General features: G+C 43.7%; 2 protein-coding genes across 10 annotated transcripts in view; both read right to left on the bottom strand.

The window, feature by feature from the left end:
• The window catches only part of FGD3 (FYVE, RhoGEF and PH domain containing 3), a 107,513-nt gene that overhangs the window by 37,622 nt on the left and 53,524 nt on the right, over positions 1-16,367 (bottom strand). For all 8 annotated transcript variants that reach the window (XR_007905481.1, XM_051793235.1, XM_051793238.1 and 5 more), the window contains exons 2-4: positions 12,156-12,326; positions 6,070-6,238; positions 4,372-4,969 (exon numbers count right to left, since the gene is read on the bottom strand). Coding sequence is in view for 7 of the 8 variants with exons in the window: in XM_051793235.1 (XP_051649195.1) it covers positions 4,372-4,969; positions 6,070-6,238; positions 12,156-12,326 (938 nt within the window). In the remaining variant the exon portion in view is untranslated. The remainder of the gene's footprint in view (positions 1-4,371; positions 4,970-6,069; positions 6,239-12,155; positions 12,327-16,367) is intronic.
• The window catches only part of LOC127473546 (T-cell surface glycoprotein CD1b-3-like), a 180,453-nt gene continuing 176,421 nt past the window's right edge, over positions 12,336-16,367 (bottom strand). For both annotated transcript variants that reach the window (XM_051793315.1, XM_051793316.1), the window contains exon 6: positions 12,336-13,781. In XM_051793315.1, coding sequence (XP_051649275.1) covers positions 13,691-13,781 — 91 coding nt within the window. In that variant the 3' untranslated portion in view covers positions 12,336-13,690. The remainder of the gene's footprint in view (positions 13,782-16,367) is intronic.

Genomic DNA, 16,367 nt, shown 5'->3' with positions numbered 1-16,367 from the left:
AGGATAGCTTTAATAAAGCCTGAGCCATCATTCAGTTCACCAGGAACAAGATATTTCATGGTCCATGTTTCTCAAGGAGAAGTAAAACAAATTTGCAAACCCAGATGTGGACTGTATTATGCTCTGCCCCCTGCTCTTGTGGCACAGCCACAGCATGCTTGGGCCAGAACCCCACACCTACTGAAGAGGCTGGATGGAACAGACTGGCTGCAGGGGTGACAAGAAAGATCATTAAAAAAGGAGGAGGGAGGTGCTGACTTTACACCACAGGAAGCTCACTCCAGTGCCTGAAGCAGCATGATGCTCTTTCACTTCTTGTGGAAGATTCGAAAATTCACTTCCAGCTGTAACTGTCCAACAAAACATTTTAAAGCAAAAGAAAACACCAGCCTGACAACAAACAGAACCAGATTCTCATGAATGTCAGATGCACACCTGGGGCTGCATCTGCACCTCAAACACCCCAGTCACAGGCACAGACTGGCAGAGGAACTGGTCTGATTTGTGCAGTTAAGTGGACACGGGTGCATCACTGTTTCCTGCCGACCCCCTCGCCTACCCAGCTGAGTGCCCACGTGTATGGCTGGGCCAGGGATCCACAGAGGCAAAGACTGGCCTGGCTGTTACAAAAAGCAAATTGGGAAAATTTAAAGTACATACAAAGTTTAACATGAGAAAACTTGGGCAGTGTCCTGCAGCAACCATTTTTCATACAAACTGGTGTGTGTAACCATATTCAGTGGGCATTTTCCTCACAAGGGGCTCTCAGCAAATCTTGCTGGGATAGAGCCTGGGTTAAAATCATACATGGTTATGCTTTAAAACCCCAGTTTATAGACTCCCTCCTACTAAAAATGCTGAAAACAACATGGAAAAGTTATCCTATGCTTGGTTGTCTTTGTTGCACTGAGATCTCATTGTCCTTAAGATACTTAAAAATAAGATGATGATGATAATATATCTGAATTTTCTCAACCAGCATTATGACTAAAACATTGACCTATACACATTTTTTGCAGAACATACACAGAGATAATCTCATCCAAAAGTCTGACTTGCAGCACTGCAGGCCAAATATTACAACACACACCAGACAATGAAATCAGAAGTGAAACTCCGGCCACGTACAGGCAGAATGGAAGCTTGTGTCAGTGAATGCATGAGGCCCACATGGGACTCCATTGTTACTATTTACACAGCAGGAAGCAGGACAGATGGAGACAGCCATTTTTTGGTGATTATGAACGAGCACATGTTACTTTTAGTGAAAAATACCTAAATAAAAAGCTATGAAGCACTGTTACCCCTCCCAGAAGCATTACTCAGTGCTCCAAGGCAGTCAGGAGAAGCCTTGGGTATATGACTTTGGAGCACAACAGGCCCTCAGTCTCACTTTCATGTCACTTCTTTTCTTTGTAATCATCAAGGTTAATGTGCATCAGCTCCTGGAGCTCCTGACATTTTCAGAGACATTATCAAAACTATAATAAGCTTTCCTTGTTCATTTCCATTTTGATAAAAGATAACTGGAAATCCCTGTAAGTCCCTCCTGAGATTTTAAAACATATTCCAGTAATTTTGTGCTAATAGTGAGCCACGTAAGACTGGTGCAGACTCCCAAAGGAAGCCACATCACACTGCAGAGCTACACTGACTAAATAAAACAATACCAGCCATGTATCAGGCAAGGTTACTTCCTCAGCCCTGGGCTGTGAGAAAGCTCAGGTGGAGGATGGGGAGATATCTGAAGTAGAAAATCATGTTTATTCATGAGCTTCACTTACCCTGATATCCTAGGAGTTACTGAGCCATCATTAAATCACTCTGCAGCTGTACTTCCTATGCATCCTCCTCCAACTATAGCAACTTGCATATTTAATAGAAGTGCTGGTTACCTCCGTGGTGCAGCTGCAAACCCTGCTACCAGGAGCAGGAAGGGATATGCAGAAAAAAGACACTGGCTCCCAACATAAAGCTTTCTGGAGGAGCTGAGGTCTCCCCAGCTCTCAAGCCAGCAGCTGCTGCCAACTGAACTCTCCTCTCCTCCTTCAAGCAGGGCAGGTTTCCTGGGAAATCATCACGTTTGTCAAGGGTGATGTGAAACTCCAGCCTAAGGATAACCATGGAACAAGACCACTTGCAATCACACCAGCTCTCCTTGCTGGAAGCTATGGTCCCTCACCTCAATCCTGAATCCTCAGTGCCCCAAATCTGCAACAGAATCGAAGAGGAGAGCAGGAAACGACCTCAAGCTGTGCCAGGGGAGGTTTGGATTGGATATCAGAAAAAAAATTTCTTCCCTGAAAGGGTGGTCAGGCACTGGCACAGGCTGCCCAGTGAACTGGTGGAGTCACCATCCTGCAAGTGTTCAAAAAACAAGTAGATGTGGTGCTTAGGGACAGGGTTCAGTGGTGGGCCTGGCAATGTTAGAGTAATGGTTGGACTTAATGATCTTGGAAGTCTCCTCCCAACCTTAATGCTGCTGTGATTTTATGTAGATACTTTCCACGGGAATTCATTTCACACTTAACACAGGAATTGGCTCCACACGCTGCATCCCCAGAAGAGGGCACAATCCTTACACTGAAGGAGGCAGCAGCTCTCTCAGCCTTCCCCCTCCACGTGGCTGCAAAAACAAGGTGACTTGGTGTAGCTTGCTCAGCCTCCAAACTGCCCTTTGGAAGGGGAAATCAACTCAAAATGCAAGGGAAAATCTGCAGTGCATCACATAAATGCACCTCAGGAAGAAGAGCAATAAAAACCACCAAAACAAACCAGTCTTCCTCTAGAGATACCTCTCTCATAAACTCACCAGGCCTGCTCCAGAGAATTATAACCTCAGAACTCTATGTTTTATCAGCATTATTTCATACTATAGGGACACTTAACCGAAGGAACAAGACTTAAAAACAGCCATTGAAGCTTTGATGTCTTACAAAACGGTGGGATTTGTTGGCAAAGCACTTCTTAATCATTCAGTAAAGTGTTCAGCTTGGGGTTGCCACAGTTGGTTTGATACAGCATTGCAAATGGTAAATTTAATTACCAGATTAAAGATCCTTTAATTTAATGCATTTTATTTTCCAGGAGTTGGATTTGATGATCCTTATGGGTTCCTTCCAACTCAGGAACTGGCCTGTTGCAACTAATAACCAATCTTTTAAATAATATTTCAGTTGCACAGATTATGAATATAAAATAATTAAAGTATGTCACTCTGTGTGTGTGTGTGTGTATATAAACACACTCTTGTTGAGCTCTGAGAGACAGAACTTCTTGCACACCACAGACCCACGTGCCATTTTCATCACACTTCTACAGTCACTGGCTGATCCGACCCTGAAATGGCCACATTTCCCAAGGGACAAGCTCTCAACAGACACAAATCCTGATATAGTTGGTGATTTCAACAGAGCCACCTGATCTGCACAAGCTGAGGTGTGGATGCTACACTTCACCAGCTGTACTTCACTACTTGCAGGTGCTCACTGTATTCTTTAAAACACCAGAAATCCAGTATATTAACTTTAGTGTCATGATGGTTGAGGGACAAAAAAAACCCCCAAACACAAACACCTCCAAATACAAACAAAAACCCTCACCACAGAAAGTGAACATCTTGCAGAGATTTTGCATGATTCTGTTTTCTTTTTCTGGAGAAACTGAATCCATTCTATCAGCACTGTTTCTAAAAATAACTGACTTGATAAAAAGATAATCAAAGGAATCTGTCATTAATCTTATACAGCTGCAGTAAATACCCAACAGCCTGGGCTACATTATTCTGGAATCAAAGAAAATCTCTTCTAGCTACAGTTTCCTGAAGAGTCATTTGAGGTAACTACCATCAAAACAACTTCTTCACCCTTAAGAAGTAGTCACACCAATAAAAGCACAAAAAAAAAATATTATAAATTCTGTGTGAGACGAGATTTCAATCATGCCTGTCCTACTCAGATGCAAGGTCCCAACCCTGCAAGATGGGTGATCCAATTAGCCCCCCAAACATCACAAACCCCCACTGAAAACAACAGGCTCTAACAAGCTGAACCTAGACAAATCCAGACAACAAACACAAGGTGGGAGTCCTGACCTACAAAAGTATTTAAATTTTAACAGCTTACCTCTGGCTGTGAGGGATTCTCTTAAATGAAACCTTTTAAAGTAAGACTGGGAACCTTTCTAGAAGATACTATCTAAGTCAGGAACAAGCTAGGATCTGCATGAAGCAGGAAACAATACTGTCTGTCACGATCCTTTGATGTAAAACCAACCAAACAAATAACCCAAACCATGTATGAAAGTGATCCAAGGGATCTCTCACCAGAGTCAGGTTTCAGAGTACTTACAGCAATGAACAAACTCCCTTACCTTGTTTACATCCAAATACTCTAACTTTGGCACTTCTGCTGTCTCTTGCTCCTCGCTGCTTCCTTCATCAATGTCACTGTCCTCATCCTGTGTGGAGTCTCTCTTCTGCTCTGCAGAGGAAGGTTTGGTGCCCTTTTTGTCAGGTTCCATCTCCCCTGGGTTCCCAGCCATGCTGGGTTTCTTCTGCTCTGCCCCTTCTTCGCTGGGGAACGTTTCTCCAGCCACGCTACAAGAAGGACTGTCAATGCCACTGTCTCTGTTGGGAATTTTACTGTTCCCATTCAGTTCCGCAGTTGAGTCCTTACTGCCGAGCTCTCCAGAGGGCTCTTTGCTCCCGCTCACAGCAGTACAGTCTTCATGGCTTCTGTTATCACCTATGCTCAGCTCTTTAATTTTCATTATGTCTGTGTTAGTTAGGTCCGTGCCGCACGGGACGTCGGGCTCAGCCTCGTCCGGCTCGGCTTTGTCAGTCGCGGAAGAGCCGCTGGAAGCCACTGTGTCACAGTCACAGGAGCTCGTCTGCTTGGAGGAGTCCAGGCCAGGTTCCATCTTCAGAGCCAAATTTAGCTGGTTTCTTTGAAGAATATGTACAGGTTGCCTGTGGGTGAAGAGAAAGCATCACAGTCATTCACGTTAACACTCAGAGGTTTCATCAGCGCCCTGAAAGAGAGAGAGGGTCTGACTGTGCTTTGATTCAAGTTGTATTTCTTGCATCCCAGTGACAACCCCAGCAGGGCAAGTGTGTGCACATGGCAATAATAACCATCACCCAACATCATCTAACAAAAACACACCGCCCCAGCCCCAAGTTCTACTGAAATGGCTCCACCAGAATCCCGGGCCTTTAGTGCTCTCCATGTAGCCTTGAAGAACAGCCTGGTTTGAGGGTTTGGGGAGGGAGGAATCATCCTTTAAAAGGAGCATTTGGTTGTGGGCTCGTTTAAACAGGAACTCTCATTCTTTAGCAGAACCAGATCTTTGGGGCAAGGTATTTTCTGCCAGAGAGGATGTACTGAAGCTCGAGAAGGCACTACTTTTTCTCTTTGAAAGACACCAGGTTCACTCACACGCTCCAAGGCACAGTATGGTGTCCCTGTTTCTATCTCTCTCTTTATGAAAAAGAAAAACAAAATTACTTAGCTCCATCAGGCAGGTTTGGTCTTAAAAGAAAGTTTTCATATGTTTGTAAACTGAGCTGGTTTTACAGCCAAATACGTATATTTTACCCAATTCAGTGTCACTCATATACAGTGTTTCAGAGGAAATACTGCTCTACATGACATTGTTTCACAGTACACTGCAATTCAGCCTCCAAGAAGCAAGATCTGATGTATATTGAATCTCAGACAGAAAATTTGATTATTTTATATTACAATAATCAAGTCCCTATGATACAATCCCCACATCAAGCCAACTTACAGAAAGCAGACTCTGGGCCACTTGTCTCTGGTACAACCTCCCCAAATTCAGCAGGTCTCAAGCTCCTTAAGCACAACCGTACATTACAAACTAAAACTCACTGAAATACAGCTTTTATTAAAAAGACACTCCGTCCTCAGCGAAGTTTTGCACTTCCAGTAGAAAACATCCCAAGAGGACTTTCTGTGTGACCATCACAGTTAATGTTTTCCACTGTTATATTCTAAGTTAAAATGCAGAAAAGGGAGATGAGAGCAGATCTCGCAAAGCCATATTTACCTAATGCTTTCAAATTTCTCAATGAGCGTGTTGACTCCTGCTGATATTGGTATTTCGTCCTCTCCAGGTGCTAAGCTCTTTGATGACTTGGGATCAGCTGGCAAAGGCCGAGATGGTGCAGGAGGAATTCTTTCTTGCCCAGGTTTGAGATGGACAGGCTTAGGAGGTACTAATAAAAGAGAAGGGAAAAAACAGGAGGATAAATCTCCATCTTCTTTATCCTAAACTGGGAACAAAATCCAGACCGAGGGGAATGCATTCTTCCATCATTCTCCATAAACTGCAAGGGTGCAGTCCTGAAGTATTGCTTACAGCAAAGCAAGCTGCTAAATAAAGCTGATGGGCTTCTACCTTGTGTTTCTACAGCGTGCAAACAAACCAAGGCTCGCAGAGCTGCACCGCTTCCTCGTTACCAAACAGGATGCACGGCTTACGTTTCGTGTTCACAAGTCTGCTCACCATCTCAGTCACACCAATGAGCTTCCCCTCCCATGACTTCTCAAAATTCAGGCACTCTGTTGAATCTCTTATATTGTGAAAGCAAATGGGGGCTTCGGGGGGAATGACAACTCAAAAGAAACAACCAAAACCCAATCCCACCGTGGATTTCAGTGCCTTGTGTTTGCTCGGTCACAAACCGCACAGGCAGAACATAATGGCCTTTCTTCCTCCCCTTCTGCCTTCCCCCTCTCTTCTGTGGTGTAGTGTCTTCACTAATTTCCTTCCTCTTTTGACTCTACGTTGAGTTGCATATGATATAAATAAAACACGCGTTGTAAGAATGCACACGTCCTGCCTCAGGACTCACGGGGAAGCCAAGGTACAAAGATTGACACAACATTTCAAAACATTGGCATTAAAATGTAATGTCATTTTAAAAAATTTATCCAGACCCTCCACTGATTGCAGAGCAAATGGTTTATCATACACAAGCAGTAACCCATGGCAACAGGTTCCCATGCTGTCACAGTTTCATACAGGGAAAGCAACTCCCATAGGCAGAGCTGACACTCAAAGGCAGGAAAACTGGCCATGGGATTGCTCCCAAAGCACACCCTGCTTGGAGTAGCACTGCCAGGTGTCCCCTCCACTCTAGAGTATCCAGAGTTGATACATTAAATGAGGAAACTCTACCTATGTGTTTTATTAAAAAACGTTTTTGAGAACAATTTCTTCCAGGCATTTCCAACTTTTAAATGGTCCATGCAGCACATGTGATCAGCACTGTAAAGGAGTTTGAGGCAGCAACTGTTCTGAATGTAAATTCAAGGTTACTTGCTTTAGGAGACTAAATAGAGGCATATGCACCTGAAAAGCCAATTCTTGTTGTCCTTACCTTCCAGAAGGCTCTGCACCTGTTCTAAGCTCCACATCAGCCCAGATGGCCACCCTGCTCCAGTGGATGGGGAGCTGCCATAGCAGTCCATAAACAGTCATCTGAGGTCAGTGATGAAGGGATGTTAAAGCATTTTGGAGCTCTGAGTATAGGTCAGATTATGAACTCCCTACGTTACTGAGTTTATTTCAGTACGAAAGAAAAAAATCGAATCGAAGAATCTGAGCTTTAAGGGGACACTTCCTATAAGAGGATTGATTTGATCAGTCTCCAAAAATATCTGAAATTCTTATCTTCAAATAAAGATGTTATAGTCCAATTCTGAAGAGACCTCCACAAACCCTATCTCACACAGGAATAACAGGGAAGAGGGAAAAGAAAATCCTCTTGCATATAAACAGGATGGTAGAGCTCTAGGTTTTGCTCACCAAGTTTTTGTGTGCATACCATGTGACCAGTGAGTGTCTGGCCATGTTTCTCCTTGTAAAAACAGAAGACAACCCAAAAACAAGTATCCATGCCCATGAAGCCAGAAAAGGAAAGCTCTGGGCTCCTTGCAGAAGGTGCACAGTGTAGCAGGCAGACAGGTCAGAACCTCCCCTTCAGAGTTGGCCCTGGTCCACAGCACCCAAAGGTTCTACACTAATACCAAAGCCTTTACACTGGGTGTCACTGCTGTCCATGTAAACACTTGATGCCTTTCCTCTTAGTGGATCCACCTGAATCACCTGAGACAACACACTCTGCACTGAATCAAAAAGAAGGAGGAAAACACTTTTGTTAATTCTGAATTTTTACCTCCTGAAGTAATGTTGAGAAATGGAGACATAAGGATGGAGGCAAAGCCACTGACCCTACCAAGGACTACTTACCAAGGCAAGTTTCAACCAAAGCAGACATGGTTCAAGACCAAGTGCACCTGGGTTGGGGCAATCCCAAATACAGACTGAGTGGAGAAGATTTCGAGACCAGCCCTGGGGAGAAGCAATGGGGTGTTGGTTGCCAAGATGCTGGACATGCCCAGGCCATGTGTGCTGGCACTCAGAAAGCCCTGTGTCCTGGCTCATCCCACAGCAGGGGGAATCTCCCCCTCTGCTCCATTCTGGTGAGACCCCACCTGCAGAGCTGCCTCCAGCTCTGGGGTCCCCAACACAAAGAAGACACTGACCTGTTGCAACAAGTCCAAGGGAAGCCGTGAAGACGCTCCAAGAGCTGGAGCCCCTCTGCTCTGGAGACAGGCTGGGAAGAGCTGGGGGTGTTCACCTGGAGAAGAGAAGGCTCTGGGGAGACCTTAGAACTCCTTCCAGTGTCTAAAGGGGCTCCAAGAGAGCTGGAGAAGGATCAAGGGCATGGAGTGAAAGGACAAGGGGCAATGGCTTCCCACTGCCAGAGAACAGGGTTAGGTGGGATACTAGGAATTAATTCTTGGCTGTGAGGGTGGTGAGGCCCTGGCACAGGTTACCCAGAGAAGCTGTGGTTTCCCTATCCCTGGAAATGTTCAAGACCAGGTTGAACGATGCTTGGAGGACCTGGGCTAGTGGGAGGTGTCCCTGCCCAGGGCAGGGGAACAAGATGAGCTCTAAGGCCCTTTTCCACCCAAATCATTCTGTGAGTCTCTGATTCTAATTAAAGCAAGAAGTTTGCTGCATGGAAGGGATACCAGCATTACAAAGCATTTTCAGGTGCTCCCTGAAGGCTGAAGCCACGTGCTGGAATGCTACTTCCCCACTCCTCCTTCTCCTGAACAGCAACCTGGCTCTTTGGAGGAGGCAGAACCCAACCCACAAAATCCTGGTTGCAGAAGGAACAAGTGAAATAACGAGAAGCAGCAGGACAGAATCAGAAAACTCAAAGGCAAGGTTTAAATAAGTGGGAGAAGGTATAGCCCAGGCTTGGCCCTGGGTCTGTAAACCAGCTGGGAATATGGGGCCCTTCCCTCGCTGAAAAATGAGCATCTCAGCCTTCACATTACTTCATCTGCCCTGGCCAGGAGTTCCTCTCTCACAAGCACCTTCTCTGCAGTAAAGCAAACACTCAACACACATTTATTAGTGACTGGATGGAGACATTCCCAGCCACCATCCCAGCCTGGGGGCTGTCGGGGGGGGCTGTCCTGACTTGCTGAGAAAGCTGGGAGTACCTAATAAAGAAAAAAATCTAGTGGTGTGAGTCACACTGGAAGATTTACTTACTTTAGTTAAGGTCCTGGACAAGAAGGGATCTAAAAATATACAGATGCTGAAGGAGATTAGGGAGGGTTAACCCCTGGGGAGCAAATACACTCAAAGGAAGAATAAATGGCCCAAAAGCACAGGCTTGGGTGGAGGCAGAGAGCTGCTTCTGGAGCCTCAGGTGGTGATGCCAGCACATCACACCCGACAAATCAACAAGAAACAGGCCTTAGGGAGGCAGCCACGTGGCTCCAGGGAGAAAGCCATGGGAAGAAAGGATCTTGCATAAAAATACCTACAGAAAACTAAAGAAAGATTTATTGTCTGCACCACACTGTCACAACTGCTTTCTGTGGATATGACCACCAAGAAAAAGAAAGGATGTTATACATTAAAAACGTCAACTTCAAGAGAGTAATTTCAAAAAAACTTTTGTTTTTTTTTTTTTATAAATTTTGATGTTTTCATTTTCCTGGAGAGGAAGTATTGAACTACTACTTATATATGAAGTATTGTATAGTTAGTATTCTCCTTTCTTTTCTGTGTATAAAACCCATAGAGTAACAGAAGATCAAGGACAAGGGAAAAAAGCCATTTCAAATTTACAAAGCAAATAAAAGTGAAGACAAAAAAAAATTGTACTATCTTCCCTTGCAACGTATCCTATGTATTGTTCTCTCTTGTCACACATAAGCTAATTGAAGATACTTCTTAAAAGCAGTTTTATTATAAAGGAATAATAATAAAATATATAAAATAATAAGAAATAACAAAATCATTATTTAAAATTCAAGGCAAAAAAGTGTCTTTCAGGAGGATGGCTGGCACATCCATAATTGGGACTTGTCACCTGGATTTGAAGCTTTGGCTAAGCTGGCTCATCCTGGTTTTTAAGTGTTGGATGCTACACAACAGTCTCAGGGGAATTTTCACAGGGACTCCTTCCCTGGACTATTTTTACAGTGACATCAAGAAGCCCAGAAAAATGAGTTCTGTCAAAAAAAGTAACAGCAAGAGTAACCAGTCAGGAAAGCATTTTACCTTTGGGTGTTTATTTCACCTCTTTAACAATTTCCATCCTTTTCCATCCTTATGAGACAGCAGATACACTGACTTCTGTTCTGAGCTTAAGGCTGTAATGGTAGAGAGAGCTTGGGGGTGTGTGAGCAGCAGAAAGAAGCAGTGGTACCTGTCTTGGTGATGGAAATAAATCATATTCATCTACTTAGGTAAGTTTTAAGCATAAATTGAATCAAGCCAAGTAGGCTCCCTCCAACTTTTCTGAAATTCTCACATATAAAAAACACATTACTTCCTCAGTGACTGGAAATCAGTGCCACGAGTACAACAGCAAAGTACCTACACCAGCTGACTTCATCCTAGTTCTTACTGAACAGACACTTATGCCTTCTTATTGTCAGCATTAACAACATTCATGGAACACCCACTAATTAAACCTGAACGACCAAGATCTCTGGGTGAAAGCTTCATAAAGGCACAGACCTTGTGGGATATTTAAAGCGTGAACTAGTATATTAATTTATTGTTTAAGGTCTACTTCCAGAAGCAGAAAATACAGTGCTTTCTTTGTTGTTGTTCAAGGCTGAACTGCTTTAGTATAGACATTTGAATAGGGAGGGGGTGATGGTGCAGCAGCTCAGTGTGTACAACACCAAAAGGTCATTTTTTTCACATGACAATGACCATCTATCACATGGATACATATCTTAAAAAAATTCTGGTTTATGAACTTAGTATCTTCATGAGGCTCACCTTCCCTTGTTTCTAACACCCCTATGGTATCTGCATCCCCAATTCCTTTGAGGCAAGCACCCATTACATACATAAGAGTAATTAATTCTACAAAGCAGAAGTGTGATAGCAGGACACTTGGCAAACTGACATCATAAAGACAGACCCCACGTCATTTCACTAATGGAGAAACATGGAAACAATTCATCCTCTTTCAAGAAATGTACTGAAGTCTTCTTTTTTTTTTTTTTCTTTCCCAGAAGCCTGAGGAGACTAGAAGAGCAGCTGGAGACCAGCTGGATCATGATTCTTCCTGGCTCCTTTTCCACCATACTTTGGGATTGCCACCTATTTGAGTATGAGCTGGCAGGTCTGTGGAAGTGCCACAGCCCACATGTGATTGGTTTAGCTTCTATTTCTCATTTTTAAAATACATTAGTTTCATTTAGGCATTTCCTGCTGCCATGCAATAAATGGAAAACAGACTAGCTTTAGACAATTAGCTATTATTACCTAAAACACTTTTCAAAAAAATGTATTCAAAATGTAAACCATATTGCTAAATTCAGCTGCATAACAACAGTGCACAAAATATAAAATGACAAGTTAAGTAATTGGTTATTGCTGAATCAATTTCTTCTTGAGGGCCGCCCTAAGTGGTTATCTAACATTGGGAAAAATGAACATAATAAAACCCTGTCAAGCTATACATCAGAACATAAAAGTAACCATTTTGCCGGGACTCAAATTAAAACAATAATTTAAAAATATTACACTTTCCATGCCATAGGAGCTTGTACAGTTTCTAGAAGGCCAAAGCCACTTGCCTTGGGGTTTCTGCAGAGGATGCATTTTGGCCAGTGGACTTTTGGTTTTGGGCTTCCTTCCAGCCTGATGGAGACATTGTGCCGAGCTGACGTGCTGCAGTTCCCCGCATGCTTCCAACACAGGACTGGAGTCAATGTGACATTTGATTTGAAAAGGAGAACAAGGGCAACCTGGGGGGAAGAGAGGAGGGGGAAAAGTCAATATTTATTTTGTTCTATTAACCCTGAAGAAAATTTGTGCTACTTCTAGAAGCATATCACTCACCCAAGTTCTTGAGGGAGGGGAGGGGAGTAGGAGAGGGGTGAGCCATTCACTCACAAGTTATTACAACCAATATATCCAGCCTTAATAATCCTGTCAAACTGACTCACTGGTAAGACAGGTGGAATTTCGGTCATGTTGTCTTTAATTAATGATTTACTTCTTTATTACAGACACCCGAAATAAAAGAGCAAATATAAAAGATAAAAAACATTTCAAAAGGATTTCTCCAAACAGAAATACAAGTGCTGCAGCACAGAACATTGTTTCACTTGGTAAGATAAACCTAAATTAGGGTGATTCAGAAATGTGTTCCGCATAGTGGGAATGGTACAAGTGCCATTCCTTCAGATTTAATCACTCAAGCTGCATTTAACCCCTATTTATTACTCCTCTGTACATAAAATATTAACATTCCTCCAAAAGGCTCTGGTCTAGAAGATGCTGTTAAGATATGATCCAGTGGGAACGCAGAGAAAGAAATGATTAATGTGATTGTTTGTCTTTAATTTAACATTCTTGATTCCCTTCTGTGGGGACTGGGGAAGCAAACCCAGATATTGGCTTTCATGGAATGGAGACTGCAGCTTTTGATTTGGGTTTTTTTGGACTTGTGGCAAGCCTCCAGCTACACAAAACCCCCGTGTCAGCTTTACCAGTGGGCCACGAGAAGGTTAAAAAGGAGTTTAAAAAGGACTGTGGTTTAAAATTGCTGAGTACAAACACATGAATATCTATGCTTCCGGCAATACTGAGAAGCGGAAAATGTATCAAATTTGGAAATTTGAACGTGAATGCATTAAAAAAGGGCAAAGAAAACATGACAAACATTCTTTCCACACCCTCCTTTAAAGTGGGCTTGCTGAATTTACCAGCATCTTGCTGGAGTGCGAGGTGACCTGCATCAGGTAGAAAGGATTCATATAAAAGTGAAAAAACAGTGTTTGCCTTCCTGTGATGTCTTCAAGAACATGGATTTAGCTTCAAAAATGCAACCTACTCTTGGCCAGATTCCTATTAAGATCAAAAACGTGAAACGAAAAGCCCCTCCATCCACATCAACTAAATTATTCTGGGTTTGCACTAATGGTATTAAACAGGATGTGACTTTTTGAGTAAATCCACTGGAATCTGAGCTGTGCAGAGTCTTGGGAAGATTAGCTGAGAGCTGCCCTCAAAATGCAGAAACTTCCACAGACGTATTTTTTTTAAAAAAGGGCATAAAATATTAAAGCAGATTTTGTTGTAAAAAATAGATTCAGATGACACAAACCTACTTACTGATCTCTGCCACCCAAATATACAACCCCTGAATTCCCCGTGTACGGCTGCCAGTTGTTGCTGTTGAAGCTTCATTAGCACTTCTACCACAAAACCTGCTTTTCAGCAGATTTGAGACCAGCTATTAAAACATCCTTCCAGCTGAAAACAGGAAATTGTAAGTACTAGGTTCTATTCACATATAATTTCACTTATCAGGAAAATTCGGTGAAAGTAGAGCAGATTATTAGAGCAGATCAACAGATTATTGCAAACACATCATCACAGAAAGAGTTTACACAGATGCCTCAGCTCTGGGGACCAAAAGTTCCCTGTGACAGCAGCAGTGCCACCACGGGCTAGCTTTTTAGGGGAAGGACTAGGACTTCTTCCTGATTAACAGTTGCTCAGCACAGCCAGAAATTAAAATAGTGCACAAGAGAACATCCTAGGCCAAGCCCAGCTACTCCATGCTGACTCAGGATAAGGTACCAGTTGCCCTAAGCATTCCTCATTCTTCTTCAACCACTACCACAAAAAAGGACCGTCCTGTTGGTAGGATTTTGTCAAGTTTCAAAAGGAATTAACATCCAGTTCCTTTTTCTTTTCTACTGAGATTCACTGCCATGAAAGCAGGTCTGACCACCTTACATTTCACTGTAAACAAGAGCCAGTGGCTACTCACTTGCCTTCAAGTGTGTGGCACCATCATACACCTCTTATGTCTGGGCTAAAAGCTCTTAAGACCTACTCATGGTACTGCAAAGTAGAGTGCTTTGATCCTTTTTTTATAAATTCACATACAAGTTTTTCTCTGCTACTGCAAGATCCTGTCAAGCAACCGTGGCACAAGATCTTCCACTGGTAATTACTCAACAAACACGTCCATCTTGCTCAAAATTTGGCTCTGAAAGCTCTAGGACTGACGCTCAGAGGTATTTGCAGAGTAAATACTTTGTGAAGCCTTATGTTACCTCCCATTAAACAAGAGCATCCAAAAAGCAGTGGGCACACAGCAGAAAATAAAGCTGATTAGTAGCAGAAGAGGAACCTAGAAAGCCACAAGTGCCTTAAAACCTAAATGTAGTGCTGGCCCTAAATCAAGAAAAATATGCAGGGGTGAAGCCAGAGAAGTGGCTTTCATTCTTTTTTATTTAATTTAAGCCAACTGGTTCTCCCTCTTTGTCTCTGATGTGGACCCTAAGGGCTGCTTTTTGCACACAAGTCAAAAATCCACTTTCCTTACATATTTTTTCAAGTGTTATAAAATTATTTGTGAAAACAAGATTCACTGGATTATTTCACATGGAATTTCCTGAAAGTAAAACCTACTGTCTGCCAAGCACACTCCAGGGTGCTCCTGGAAATGGGAAACAAGAGGGACAACATAAATAAGGACCCAGGCACAGCCCAGGCAACCACTCCCAAGATGTCTGTGGTTCTGCCAGGTGCTTCCAGAAGTGAGAGCAGGTGATGGGCCCCCATCTTGCACCCACCAAACCTGCAGGATCCAAACCAGAACTGCCTCCTCTTTGACCTCTGGTCCAGCCTTGGATGGGGCAAACTCTTCCTAGACCGGTGTCCTGGATCTGACCAGGACAGGGTTAATTTTTGCAGTAGCCAGGAGGGGCATGGCCAGGACCCAAAGGTTTTTCTATATCACCTCAGGCCATACCAGGGGGAAGTGGGGGAAGGGGTCCCTTCCAGTCCATGGTATTGTTTTTTGCTCAAGGACCTGGGTGCACTTGGTGGGTAATGCAGAGGGAAACACGATGTGCACCTCAAGGGGATGTGATTTTGGGTGACAACAGCCTGTAATGTTGCTGAATCACACTGCTCTGTGTGCCATAACTGCCATGGACAGTGAGGATGGACTCCTCCAGATACACCTGAGCTCCTCATGCAGCCTGCCACCACCTGACACACAGCACACCAGCCCTCCTGCCCTGGAAGACAGCTAGGATGGGTAGAACCCACAGCCATGAACTAAATGAACTCAACAGGTATTTTGGAAGGGCAGCCACTGACTGTGGAAATGACATGACGAAGACGGTATGGAATAAGGGGTGGATAATGTCCTTGTTCCAGCCAGGATAGGGTTAATTTTTGCAGTAGCCAGGAGGGGCATGGCCCAGACCCTGAGGTTATTCTAGACTACCTCATGCCACTGCTGGGGGTGGGAGGATGGTCCCTCCCAGTCTGGGTGGGGTGTGAGGGGGTCCGGGTTTTGCCGGTATGTGAATCATTCACCATTCTTGTACCCCCTGTCATTAATATAGTTGCTGTTACTGTTTGTTTCCAAACCTCATTGCTGTATCCAGTAAGCTGTTCTTATCTCAACCCCTGATCTTCACCTTTTTGTCTCCAATTCTCTCTCCAGCCCACCACAGGGGAGGGGGAGTGAGTGTGTTTGGAGTGTTTCAGTGGGAACACTGAACTGGGGAATACCACTCTTAAGCCACGACAACCAGATTAGCTGTAAGTGCCACAGGAGCATTTGGGAAGTGTAGTGGTATGTGCAAATTGATGAAAAAATGGTCATTTGTATCCAAACCTTATAAAAGGTTTTTCCCAGAGAGCCTGGCTGACACTGACTTCACATCTTATCCCTGATGACCTGTGACAGCTCAAGGCAGAATCATACCCGTCTGGAGGCACCTCCCAGGCACCCACAACAGGCACCACTCCAA

Source organism: Manacus candei, unplaced genomic scaffold (genome assembly GCF_025592945.1).
Source record: "Manacus candei isolate 608988 ecotype Guabito, Panama unplaced genomic scaffold, ASM2559294v1 h1tg000036l, whole genome shotgun sequence".
Classification (NCBI taxonomy): Eukaryota; Metazoa; Chordata; class Aves; order Passeriformes; family Pipridae; genus Manacus; species Manacus candei.
The sequence above is the reverse complement of the archived record's forward strand: the minus strand, read 5'-3'. Positions and strand labels throughout refer to the sequence as shown.